General features: G+C 37.6%; 2 protein-coding genes across 3 annotated transcripts in view; one reads left to right on the plus strand and one right to left on the minus strand.

Annotated features, from left to right (window-relative positions):
* Positions 1–16: 16 nt before the first annotated feature.
* Positions 17–3432, plus strand: CUNH4orf46 (chromosome unknown C4orf46 homolog). Its single transcript, XM_035022823.1, has 2 exons — positions 17–529; positions 2195–3432. The coding sequence occupies exons 1-2, from the start codon at positions 179–181 to the stop codon at positions 2348–2350; spliced, it is 507 nt and encodes a 168-aa protein (XP_034878714.1). The 5' UTR covers positions 17–178; the 3' UTR covers positions 2351–3432.
* Positions 3433–12739: 9307 nt separating this feature from the next.
* Positions 12740–13216, minus strand: part of RXFP1 (relaxin family peptide receptor 1) — a 100642-nt gene continuing 100165 nt past the window's right edge. The window contains exon 18 of one of the 2 annotated variants that reach the window (XM_035022824.1): positions 12740–13212. In XM_035022824.1, the coding sequence (XP_034878715.1) occupies positions 12911–13212 (302 nt within the window). In that variant the 3' untranslated portion in view covers positions 12740–12910. The remainder of the gene's footprint in view (positions 13213–13216) is intronic. The other variant, XM_035022825.1, reaches the window with a different exon arrangement.

The raw sequence follows: 13216 nt of genomic DNA on the forward strand, positions 1-13216 counted from the left end.
GCAGGTGAGAGAGACCCACAGATCCCGTGGTATACGCGCGCATCAAAAGTAGTGGGAGGTGGAGCGACGCATACAGCATTCTGGGAGTTGTAGTCCTCTACTGAAGTGCCTTCCGAGCCTGACTGGAGTTTTGCGCAGGCGCGATGAACCGCCCAAGGTGATTGGCTGTCTCGAAAACATGACTGGTATTCGCGGACTTGGGCGGAGACCCACAAGGAGGCTGGGCGGGACTTCAGGCGGGAGGAGGCGGGGCTTCTGGGTGTTGGGCGCGAGCAGTTTGAAAGACAGTTGGTGTTGGTTCGGCTGCCAAGGTCCGATTCCGCAGTGCCAGCCCTGCTCAATGGCAGACCCTGAGGAGGTGCGGATTTCTTCGCCGCCCCCGCCGCCTCCTTCCTCTCCCTCGTCTTCAGACGCCTCCTCGTCAGCATCTTCCCCCGGCGTTCCAGTGAGTTTGGGCTGGCCGGTTGCGAGCAGGAGCAGCGGCCGAACGGTGGACCCTCTGGAGGAAGTAGAGCTGCAGATTGGAGACGTGAGTGTCGCTCGACAGGTCCCGGGCTGCGTCCCCACTTGGCCCTTGTGGAAGACAGACCGTTGCTGTGCAAGGGAGGGAAGGACCAGGAATCCGCATCTCGCCCTTCTGCCCCTGAGGGTGTGGGCTGGGGGGTGGGTAGGTAAACCGGAGACCCGATGCCCCCTGTCCACCATCCCTGAGGACTCCGCCTTTAGAATCAGTGTTGAGGAGTGAGGGGTTATCCCTCCACCCGCCCCACCCTTCACTGTTCTCTTTTTGTCTCGCCTCCTGGTTTCAATCATGCTCTGTAACCTGAAACCACGCAGCTTTGCTGCGCCGGCGCGTGTTGGCGGTGTCTGCCCTCTATTCCTCCTCCTTGTCTGTTGGTGCTTAGGAACAGGCTGTGATTTCTTTTCGTGGGTCTTAAGATCCCGCTGCTCTAGTTGGCCACCTGCCAGAGCCTGCTGGCGATGCTACGATTGCCCGTCTCAGGCTTGCTTCGCGCTGGACCCATTTGGAGGGTTTGCTTAAGGCGCGTGTAGTCCAGATTGGTTTCATTAACCGCTAGGTCAAAGGCCCCTCCCTATGACTGCTGGAGTGCATAGTGTGGTTTCTGTTGAATCTCGAACTCCACTGCCACACACACACACACACACACACACAGTCACACCCACCCACCCACCCAGAGGAGTTTCAGTATATAAGGACTCTTGGGTGAGTCAAGTGAATGAGGTATGTAGGATGTAATCCTCCTGGGAGAAGTTTGTGGAATAGACTCTCCTGTGCAGATTGGAAACTGGGTAATGAACTCGGTTATCTCTCATTGCTTAATAAGTACTTTTTTAAAAAGATGACTAAAGTGCTGATACAGCTTCTGCTTTTGTTGAACGAGACTGGCATCAAGAGAATATGTAGAATGGGCTGCTGATAGGTTATCTAGAAACAGTGTTATTTTATATTCTAGGTGAAGAAAACATTTGAGTAAGAAGTGAATTCCACCAAGAGTTGGGTATTTTCTGTACGCTGCTTTTGTTTGTTTTGATTTTGTTGATGTTATTTGTCCCTTCAGAGTATCTGTTCTTTGGTCTATACATTTTCATGGTCTATATAGTGTTCACAGGTAAAATTAGTGGGACAATGTCCTTGTTACCTAAATATCAGTGAGTTGTTTGTGATGAAATCCTTCAGATATTGATATCTGGTACTTAGTGTCAAGGGATCCAAGTCCTCTTTTTGAGCTATATGAGTCTAGTGTATTTTCTTTCTTTCTTTTAAAGATTTTGGTTTTTTTTTTTTTTTTTTTAAAGCAATCTCTACACCCAGCGTGGGGTTTGAACTCACAATGCTGAGATCAAAAGTCACTTGCTCTCTATGACTGAGCCAGCCAGGTGCCCCTGGTGTATTTTAAGTTAAAAAAAAAAAAAGTACTGACTTGTTATGTCTGGTGCATAATGGATATCTTCCCAGCAGACATATTTCCTCAACGCTTACTTCATAATAAAGAATTTCTTAGGTTCTCTGAAAAAGCTAGTGTTTCAGTTTGAAGATTTTTTTACTTTTATGGAAAATAAGTTGGGCATGGGAGTCAAGGTTTTAAGCTATTTTTAGACTATTTATAAAATGAGATGAAAATCTGAAAGATACACTTATATGGTTTGACTCTTTTATTTTTTTGAATTTCAGGCGGCATTTTCACTCACCAAACTTCTTGAAGCCATATCTGCAGTATCAGCTCAAGTAGAAGAGCTTGCCTTCAAGTGTACAGAAAATGCACGTTTTCTTAAAACGTGGCGGGACCTCTTGAAAGAAGGCTATGATTCTTTGAAGCCTGACAACTGATTTGGCTGTGTACTAATTCATACGTCCTCATTTATGATGTTTGAACGTGGTATCAGGTTGTCTCCAGCAGTTCTGTGTATTCAGAATGAAATTTTCTGAGTGGTTGTCTCACTTTTGTGAAAGCAGAATACCGATGCTATTTTTGATTCTGGCCAATATTTATCTTTAAATATTTTCTGTCCTCTAAACTTCCATAGACTCTTTTATGAAAGTTAATTTCATCAGTGGGTAATGGTAATAATGCTACAGTGTGATCAAACTGAAAGGCTACACTTCCTGGGCCATTGGACTGTCTGTGGCAGATTTGGCAGAAAGTATAATGAAGAATCTTAGGCGGGTGCATCCAATTTCCACCATGATTAAGGGTCTCTATGGAATTAAAGATGTCTTCCTTAGTGTCCCTTGCATCTTGGGACAGAATGGAATTTCAGATGTTGTGAAGGTGACTCTGACTCCTGAGGAGGAGGCCCGTTTGAAGAAGAGTGCAGATACACTTTGGGGGATCCAAAAGGAGCTGCAGTTTTAAAGTTTTCTAATGTACCACTTCACTGTCTAGACTACAACAGGATTTTAGTTGGAGGTTGTGTATATTGTCCTTATTATCTGATCTGTTACTCAAGTAATATTAAAATGGCCTAAGAAGAAACATCCGTTTCCTAAAGTTCCAAATCGGAATGGTTCACCAAACCCTGCAGCTGTATCCTGATGCTGGATGCTACCTGTCTTTGTAGCCCTAAATTGGTTAACGTAAGTTAGCCCCACCGTCTCAGAGTCACCACTGCCAGGACTGCAGAGCTGCGGTCGTGTGTTTACTGTGCGTTCTGTCACTTCGGGTTCCTTCCCCCAACACCCGACATGCCTAGTCCATCTTTTCCAGTCAGTCACATCCTGGGATCCAATGTATAAATTCAGTATTGCATGGACGGTGCATAACTGTTCTGAAGGATCTTATTTTGTGTACCATATATGTCAGAATATAGTGTACATGGCCATATAATGTAAAAAGACAATGCAAGCAACTATCCTAAGTGTCATACCAACTAAAATACCAAATAAATTCTGAACAGTGACTCTTTTTTGGGGAAAAAAAAAAAAAAAAAAAAGCTACAGTGTTAACCAATAGGAAAAAATGGGTAGACCATTATTCTATTTGATTTCCAAGAAGATGCCAAGAGTTTGAAGTTGAGCTTCATTTTCTGGACCAAGGGAAGTAACTTTAAGGTTACCAGTGTTGGCCCAGCTCCACTAGGCCAACTTCCCTGGGACTAGACATTGTGTCTTCTTTATCTTCAGCACCTAGAACAATGACAGTGTCACACAACAACCAGTAAATGTTTGTTGAATAAAAGAGTTGACAATACAATTAAAAGCTGTCTTTTTTTCCTGTTTTTTAGCGTGAAAATTGTAACTTTTTCTAAAAAGTATTTTAATCAGAACCTCACTGACTTGAAGGAAAACATTCTTTTCTTTACGGGAATTTGAAATTTAACTGATGACAACTTTTTAAAATATATGATAAATACTTTTTATTCTTTTTAAAAAGCTTTTAGTTCAGAAAATAAAAGCCGTCTGGAAAGAATGTATATATATATATATATATATATATATATATATTTTTTTTTTTTTTTTTTTTTTTTTCCCTGTTCTGTTTCTCAGGTTAATTGCTTTGTGATGTTGTATGTTCAATTGTTCTCTTTAAAGTGCCTTATCAAAATTATGGCTCTGTACTATTACTCTTTGAACTTTGCACATAATAATTCTAAATTCTAAACATAATTCTAAAGATACTTTGTTTTTAATGCATCAAATTTAAATGATGTGATTGGTTTCATATTTGACTTTAATGACAATGTTCTACTTTACTTGTCCCATATCTTATTATTGTTCTCTTTTTGTTGGTTTATGTCATATGTGTCAGTGATTAAGCCGACTAATTCTCCATAACTTATAGACATCTTTGATGTGGATCTTAATTCTTTGTCGATATGGAGATGTGTACAGAACTATATTCTAAAGCTCTACAGTGGGGTTATGAAAGGGGACAAATAGATGGACAAAGAATTGTTTAGTATATTAAGTCATAGTTCTTGATTAATTTTTTTTAAGTTAAAAATAACACATATGGTGTGTTTATACCAAAGAGATACTTATTTTGATATTGGAAAAATATTTTTATGTGTCATCAGAAGTGCAGTTTTTAAAATGTACAGAAATAAAAGTGTTCAAAACAAATTTTATTTCCATTTCTTTGGGTTCATTATTTTAAAACTTTTATATAAATATTTCAAGCATAAGAGTAAAATATTAGAGATATATTCCCACCATGCAGATTTAATAAATGTTAGTATTTGGCTATACTTTCTTCAGATCTACATATGTTTGTAAATGTTAGATACATTTGAAACTTTTGTTACCTCTTTGATCCCATCCCTTCTTCTCTCCTAGAGGTAACCATTGTCCTAGAAGTGGTGTATATTCTAGTTTGTGTTCTTATATTTTTAATGCATACGTATGTTTTCAAAGCACTACAAAATACTGTTTTGTGTACGTGGTAGCTAGCCTCCAGATGGCCACAATAGTCAGCCTCCTGGTATTCATGCCCTTGTATAGTCTCACACATTGAATAGTGCTGACTTGTGTATCTACTAGGAGATTGAGGAAACGCAGTGTGTGATTTCTGAGGCCATACCTTTATCCATTTTTCTATTATGTTTTGTCTTTCCCTTATCAATTTGTAGGTATTACATATTTTGAATACTAAATAATGATCTGTTATCTATGTTTCAACTATCTTTTGTAGTTTGTGATTTATCTTTATATTTGATTGTGGAGTTTTATGAAATAAATGGTTTTAATTTTAATGAAATCTTACCAATTTTTCCTAATAGTGCTTTCTGGGTCTTGATTGGAAATGTCATAAAGGTACTCTCCTTTACATCTTTCCAAAAGTTAAATTTTTGTTTTTAATGTTTAGGTGTTTAATCCATCTGATTTTTGCTTATGGTGTGATTTTGGGATCTTGTTTATTTTTGTATGTGTATTGGTGTTCCTCCAAGTATCAGTATTTTCAAATGCTACCTCTGTCATTCAATTACCATATAAGTGCTTGGTTCTGAGCTCATTATTCTATTCTGATCTATTTGCTTAACCCTATGCTAAGATTCCCTATAACTTTTGTTATAGCTTTATCCTAAGTATGATATGTACTACTTTGATTTTTGTGTGTGTGACTTCCTTCCCCAACCATGTATATATTTTTTTATGTTAGAAAAGAAAAACCATGTTAGTTGATTTCTAATTTTGTTGAATTGTGGTCAGCTGAGGTTAACCCCCGGTTTTAGGCAGTGAGCTTTCTGTGGACACTTAACTTTATTCCTCAGCACTAAAACTCATAGCTGCTAGTGTCAGGAGTCAGGGAGGCCCAGAGCTCAGCTCTGTTTAATTTCTGTTGCCATGTGTGGCCCACAGAGAAGTTCATCTTATTTTTAAGAGTTGCTTTTTAAAAAAGCATTCCTTTTTATATTTCTTTTTGCTCTGCTTCATGGGAGGGGTTGGGAAGGCTTCAAAACATAAACATTTTCTTAGAGACTTAAATTTTTTTCTTAGTAGCTCATTACCAACTCTATATGAACCTCAGAGGAAAACTTAGTATTTTGACTAATGTAATTAAAGTCTTATGAGGCCAAGGTGAATATGATGAAATTTTTTTTTTAAGATTCTATTTATATATTTATTTGACAGAGCAAGAGAGAGCAAAAGCACAAGCAGGGGGAGCAGCAGAGGGAGGGGGAGCAGCAGAGGGAGAGGGAGAAGCAGGCTCCCCGCTGAGCAGGGAGCCCAACAATGGGCTTGATCTAAGGACCCTGGGATCATGACCTGAGCTGAAGGCAGAAGCTTAACCACCTGAGACACCCAGGTGCCCAATATGATGACATTTTTAATATTAAAAATAATGTGTTTCAAAACTTCTGAGTATGAAATATGTGTTAGGCACTATGCTAGGAGGTTTATAAGCATTATTTCATATTAGCTTTCTGAGGAAAGTGATATTATTCCTATCTACAGAAACAGGATAGGAAAAAGGCTGATATGAAATAATTTGCCTGTGGGTCTCTTACACCAAAATTAATATGCCTGTCTATACCATACCTAGCTACCTAGCTCTTGGTTAGACCTATTAGTATTCAAGCTTACTTTGTGGACTCTCCCCAATCATGATGGTTTATTTTATGTGTCGACTGGGTCACAGGATATCCAGATTTTTGGTAAAACATTATGGGTGTTCCTTTGAGGGTATTCTTGGATGAGATTAACATATTGGTAGGTTGAGTATAGCAGATCGCCCCTGGTAATGTGGGTGAGCTTCATTCAATCAGTTGAAGGCCTGAATAGAACAAAAGCCTGCTCCTCCCCTAAGCAATAGCATTCTACCTGATGGCCTTGGAAAAGTGGCTGGTCTTGCCGGAAGACCTTTGAACTAGGACATTGGTTTTTCTTAGTTCTACAGTAGCTTCTGGCCTTTGGATTCAAACGGAGACATGAGCTCTACAGATTTTGGACTTGCCAGCCTCCATAATCATGTGGGACAATTTCTTATAAATCTCTCTATAAATATATAGATTCGGTGCCTGGGTGGCTCAGTCGTTAAGTGTCTGCCTTCGGTTCAGGTCATGATCCCAGGGTCCTGGGATCAAACCCTGCATCGGCTCCCTGCTCTGAGGGAGGCCTGCTTCTCCCTCTCCCACTCCCCCTGCTTGTGTTCCCTCTCTTGCTGTGTCTCTCTCTGTCAAATAAATAAATAAAATCTCTAAAAAAAAAAAAAAAATATATATATATATATATATAGATTCTGTTTCTCTGGAGAATTCTAACACACCATTTAAAAATGGAACTTACATGTTTGTCCGTTCAGTCACCCATCATAGAATATTTGTGCTAATAACTGTATTATATTCAATTTTTTTTCCCTTAGATTAATTTGAGAGCTCTAAATACTTGAGCAAATTACAACTGGAGGTATAGAAACTTGTTAGAAGGTTATTGCAAATATAGTGATGGGACATGATGTTGGCCCAAACTAAGGTATTCAGAATTGGAATAAAGAGAAGTACATAGATTTAAGAGCTGTTTATTAGATAGAATAAAGGTGAGGCTAGGTGAGTTTGATACGGTGGATAAAGGAGAAGGAAGAGCCAAAGGATAACTCAAAGATTTCTAGGTTGGGCTGTTGGTACCATTCACCCAGATAGGGTCTTGAAGAGACTCAAGTGTCAGGGTCAGAGTCCATAATAATGACATTAAAAAGCCAGTGAGATACCCAAGTGTAAATGTCTAGGGGTAGTTGTATGCATAAGTGGCTAATTTAGGAAAGAGAATAAGCTAAAGGCAAAAATGTGGGAATCATCAGTATATACATAGTAATTGAAACCACAGGTTTCAATAGTAGGTAAGACTGCTAGTCTTTGGATAAAAAGATTTAAAACAGGGTAAATGAGGCTTCTAGTGAAAGATTTTCTCTTTAAAAGAGGGGTACATCAGTAAAAATTAAATACATTTTTGAAGTATCAATTCACTTATTACTTAGTTTATTAAGCAGTGAAATGCATGGACCTCACCATTTTAGCTGCATATATCCCTTTCCCATTTGTTGTTTTCCTTTAACTTTATCAGTGTCTAAATTGCTAAAAGTCAGTAAATAAGTAATTGCTTTGTGAGAGATTATGTACTAGCCTGATGTATTAGGAGCCCTTAAACTAAAAAGAGAAAAGAAAGAAGGAAAGAAAAAGGAAAGAAAGAAAGAAAGAAAGAAAGAAAGAAAGAAAGAAAGAAAGAAAGAAAGAAAGCAAGAAAGAAAGAAAGAAAGAAAGAAAAAAGAGAAAGAAAGAAAGAAAAAGAAAGAAAGAGAAAGAAAGAAAGAAAGAAAAAGAAAAAAAGTTGAGGTCTTTCTGATATTTATTTTTAAATTTTAAAACACTTTGGTTTAACTTAGAGGATCACTCTGACCTAGAGCATGGTCCATGAGTTTTGGAACACAGTTTTTTTTGTAAGAAAACTATGACTTGTATCTGCATTAATTTAGTGCTTCTATTGCACCTTCCACTGATAGTAGGAACTAGTTACATGGTATGCTAGTAATTACATATCAAATTAAATTAAATGGAAGTTATTCTGTTTGGGGAGGTGGAAGGATGGAAGAAATGAGTAGACTGAATAGACAAACCAAATTGCTTCTAGAAAATTATTTGAAAATATTTTAAATGCTAAAAAATAGTTTCAGATGTATATTTTGTAAAGTCACTGCATTCTAAGACTCTTAAACATAGGTTACAATCATAATTTTTATAGGATTACATATTGTCTAGCCTTCATGATTATTGCTTTTTTCTTTTTAAATTTTTTTTTTTTTTTTTTTTAGAGAGAGAGAGAGCATGTGGGGGTAGAGAGAGGGGAAGAGTGAGAGAGAGAGAATCTTAAGCTGATTCCATTCTCAGCAGGGAGCCCCATGTGGGCTCCATCTGGGGCTGGATCTCAGGACCCTGACATCATGACCCTGAGATCATGACCTGAGCTGAAATCAAGATCCGGACACTTAACTGAGCCACTCAGGTGTCTGTGCTTTTTTCTTTTTCAGAAATTCTTTTCAGTCTGTTGAGCATCTGACTCTTGGTTTCTGCTCAGGTTGCAATCTCAGGGTTGAGCCCCAGGTAGGGCTTCACACTCAGCCTGGAGTCTACTTGTCCCTATCCCTCTCCCTGCTGTGCCATACCCCTCACCCCCATTTGCTAGCAAGCGTGCATGCTCGCACTCTCTCTCAAATAAATAAAATCTTTAAAAAAAATATTTTTCTATTCTATTACTTACTAGTAATAAGATTCTTAAGAATAATAAGTAATCCCAAAATAATCTTATAAGAGAATTTAAATATGTTTTCATTTTTGTAGGCTTTAAAAAATTATATAGTCTGAGTAGTTAGAGAATTGACTATATATTTTTTTTTAATTTTATTATGTTAGTCACCATACAATACATCATTAGTTTTTGATGTAGTGATCCACGATCCATTGTTTTCATATAACACCCAGTACTCCATGCAGTATGTGCCCTCCTTAATACCCATCACTGGGCTAACCAATCCCCCCTCCCCCCTCCCCTCTAAAACCCTGTTTGTTTCTCGGGTCCATAGTCTCTCATGGTTCATCTCTCCCTCCAATTCCCCCCGCCCATTTTTCCCTTCCTTCTCTTAATGTCCTCCATGTTATTCCTTATGTTCCACAAATAAGTGAAACCATATGAGAATTGACTTTCTCTGCTTGACTTATTTCACTTAGCATAATCTCCTCCAGTCCCATCCATGTTGATGTAAAAGTTGGGTATTCATCTTTGCTGATGGCTGAGTAATATTCCATTGGATATATGGACCACATCTTCTTTATCCATTCATCTGTTGAAGGGCATCTCAGCTCTTTCCACAGTTTGGCTATTGCGGACATGGCTGCTATGAACATTGAGGTGCATATGGTCCTTCTTTTCACTACATCTGTGTCTTTGGGGTAAATACCCAGTAGTGCAATTGCTGGGTCATAGGATAGCTCTATTTTTAAATTTTTGAGGCACCTCCACACTGTTTTCCAAAGTGGCTGTACCAATTTGCATTTCCACCAACAGTGTAAGAGGGTTCCCCTTTCTCCACAACCTCTCCAACATTTGTTGTTTCTTTCCCTGTCCATTTTTGCCAGAGAATTGACTATATTTTTTTAAAGATTTATTTATTTATTTTAGAGAGCGCGAGATAAAGACCATGTGGGGGAGTGAGGAGGAAAGGGAGAGAAAGTCCCAAGCAACTCCAAGCTGAGCACAGAGCCTGAGGTGGGGCTCGATCTCATAACCCTGAGATCACAACCTGAGCTGAAATCAAGATTCAGATGCCCAACTGACTGAACCACCCAGGTGCCTTGAGAATTGAATATTATAAGAAGAACTATAGCTTTCTATTCTGATTTTTTGTTGAAAGCATAACCATATTCCTCAGGTAGAAAATTTATTGGTATTATTCCAAGTAAGAACGGAAAGCACTCAAAGCAATCCATATTTTTAATAGAATTAAATTGTAGGCAATTTACTTTCAAAAGAAATCTATACAATTATATATTCAATAAATATATTTTTGATTCCAGTATTTTCATGTTTCAAACATTTTTGGTGTATTTAAAAGTACCTGAAAACATTTTATTCCTATTTAAAGATTTCAAATTATGAAAGCAAAAAATTCCAATAGCTCAGAGACCAGAAGAATAACTAGCTAAAAAGTTAATCTCTTATGAACTGGCCGGCCATGCAAAAGGCAGGTAAATCCATCTCTTGATGACAACTACTTCCTCTTTGAAGTAAAACATGTACATGCAGACCTTTCCTTCCTTAACTTCTTGAGTCAGTTCATTCTAGCTCTTTTCTTTCTTTTCCCTCTTACCAGCTTTACTGAGATCTAATTCAAATTCATCCACCTAACATGTACAATTCAATGGCTTTTAGCATATTCACACAGTTGTTTATCCATCACCACAATCAATTTGAGAATCTATTTTTTGCCCAAGAAAATACTCTGTACTCTTTAGGCAGCATCCTCCCAACCCAGTCACCCCCAGTAATCTCTAATTTACTGTCTGTCTCTATGAATTTGCTTCTTCTAGATATTTCATGTAAGTGGAATCATACAGTAGTTGTCCTTTTGTGTCTGGCTTATTTCATACTCATCGTGTTGTAGATGATGTGTCAGAACTTCTTTCTTTCTTATAAATGGTTGAATAATATTCCATTGTATGTATATACCACACTTTGTTTATCCGTTTATTAGTTGATGGGCACTTGTGTTGTTTCCATCTTTTGGTTACGTAAATAACTAACACAATGAGCATTTGCATACAAGTACCTGTTTGAGTCCTGTTTTGTATTCTTTTGGGTTTATACCCAGGGGTGAAATTGCTGGATCACATGGTAATTCAATGATAAGCTTTTGAGGAACCACCAAACTGTTCTCTATTGCAGCTGCATCATTTACATTCCAACGAGCAATGCAGAAGGGTTTCAATCTCCACATCCTTGTCAATACTTATTTTCTTCTTTTTTCTTTTGTTGTTTTAATTACAGCCTTTCTAGTACGTGTAATCTATCTCATTGTAGTTTTAGTTTTCATTTTTCTAATGATTACTGATGTTGACCAACTTTTCAAATGCTTATTGGCCATTTGTGTATCTTTTTTGTGGAAATGTCTTTTTAAGTCCTTTGCCCACTTTTAAATTGGGTTGTTTATCTTGAGTTGTAGGAGTTCTTTATATATTCTGGGTATTAACTCCTTCTCAGATATAGGATTTGCAAATATTTCCTTCCATTCTGCAGATTGTCTTTTTACTTTTTTTTTTTTTTTTAAGATTTTATTTTTAACTAATCTCTATACCCATTGTGGGGCTCAGACTTACAACCCCAAGATCAAGAGTTACACGTTCCACCTACTGAGCCAGCCAGGTGCCCTGTCTTTTTACTTTTTTGATAACATTCTCTGGTGCACAAACTTTTTAATTTAGGTAAAGTCCAATTTATCAATTTTTTCCCTTATTTTTACTTACGATTTTGTTGTCACATCTAAGGATCCGTTGCTAAATCCAAGGTCTTGAAGATTTACCCAAATGTTTTCTTCTAAGAGTTTTATGTCTTATATTTAGGTTGTTTAATTTTGAGTTAATTTTTTGTATATAGTATAAGGTAGGGGTCCAACCTCAATCCTTTGCATGTGAATATCCAGTTGGCCCAGCATCATTTATTGAAAAGACAGTTCTTTCTTCCTTTGATTGTCTTGGTATCTTTGTTTAAAATCAATTGACTGTAAATGTGAGGATGCATAGAGAAGTGCTATTTTGAGTTTATATCAGAACATCTTTTTTCAGAGTAACATTGTGTATTACCTCTCAAGCACACAGGGACTTCAAGAGAGGTAAGATGAATTCTTAAAACAAAATATCTATTTTGCCAACAATCAGATATTTTCTCATTCCTCATTTTTCATTATTTTGAGTATTCCAAAACCTTAAACCTTTATTTACAAGTGTCCATGATTATTGTGTTTGCTGATATGCATGACAGACAAAGCTCTGCCTTAAACTAAGAACTGCAAATGGCCTTCGTATATTCTGTTGTAGCTACACATAATTTGACATTGCAAATTGAAAAGGTTCTATGCTGTGCACTTCCGGAAATTTACTGCAGTGCTACGTGCATAATGGGTACTCAATAAATGCATGGTAAAAGAATGAATAAATCTTTCTGAAATAGATTTCTCTTAATTTCTTATGCAAAATATGTACTAATATATACACATTGTCGATATAATTTATTTCCCTTTATACGGGCCCCCGTCACTTTGATTTTTCAAAAATAACCTCATGTCCTTGTAATAGCTTTATCTTAACCATTATAAATTATTAATTTTGCGGCATTCATTTTATACTAATAAATCCATCGTGAAGCATCCCACAACATTCTCTGCATAGCAATGGGTTTCAGAGTCAGTTATGAATAGGAATTGAGTCTAGTTGATTGAGAAATTAGTGACAATTCACAGGGGTCTGTGAAAAGAGCTGGCTTTATTAACTCAGATGGTATCTCTTGCAGTGGCCACATTTCTACCCAGATGAATGATGGAGCATATGTTTTCTGACTTCCTTTGCTGTCAATAGATCTTCTTTGTCTGTAGTTATACCAAAACTGATGGATCATTTCTTTGAATGGTCTTGTGGTCAGAGTATACAGAATTGGGTTCAAAGCACTGTTGATAGGCAGAATAAAGATCACTACCCAAGAGGTTATGGTACCTAG

The sequence above is a fragment of the Mirounga leonina genome, unplaced genomic scaffold (genome assembly GCF_011800145.1).
Source record: "Mirounga leonina isolate KUSES-001 unplaced genomic scaffold, KU_Mleo_1.0 Mir_176, whole genome shotgun sequence".
Lineage (NCBI taxonomy): Eukaryota > Metazoa > Chordata > Mammalia > Carnivora > Phocidae > Mirounga > Mirounga leonina.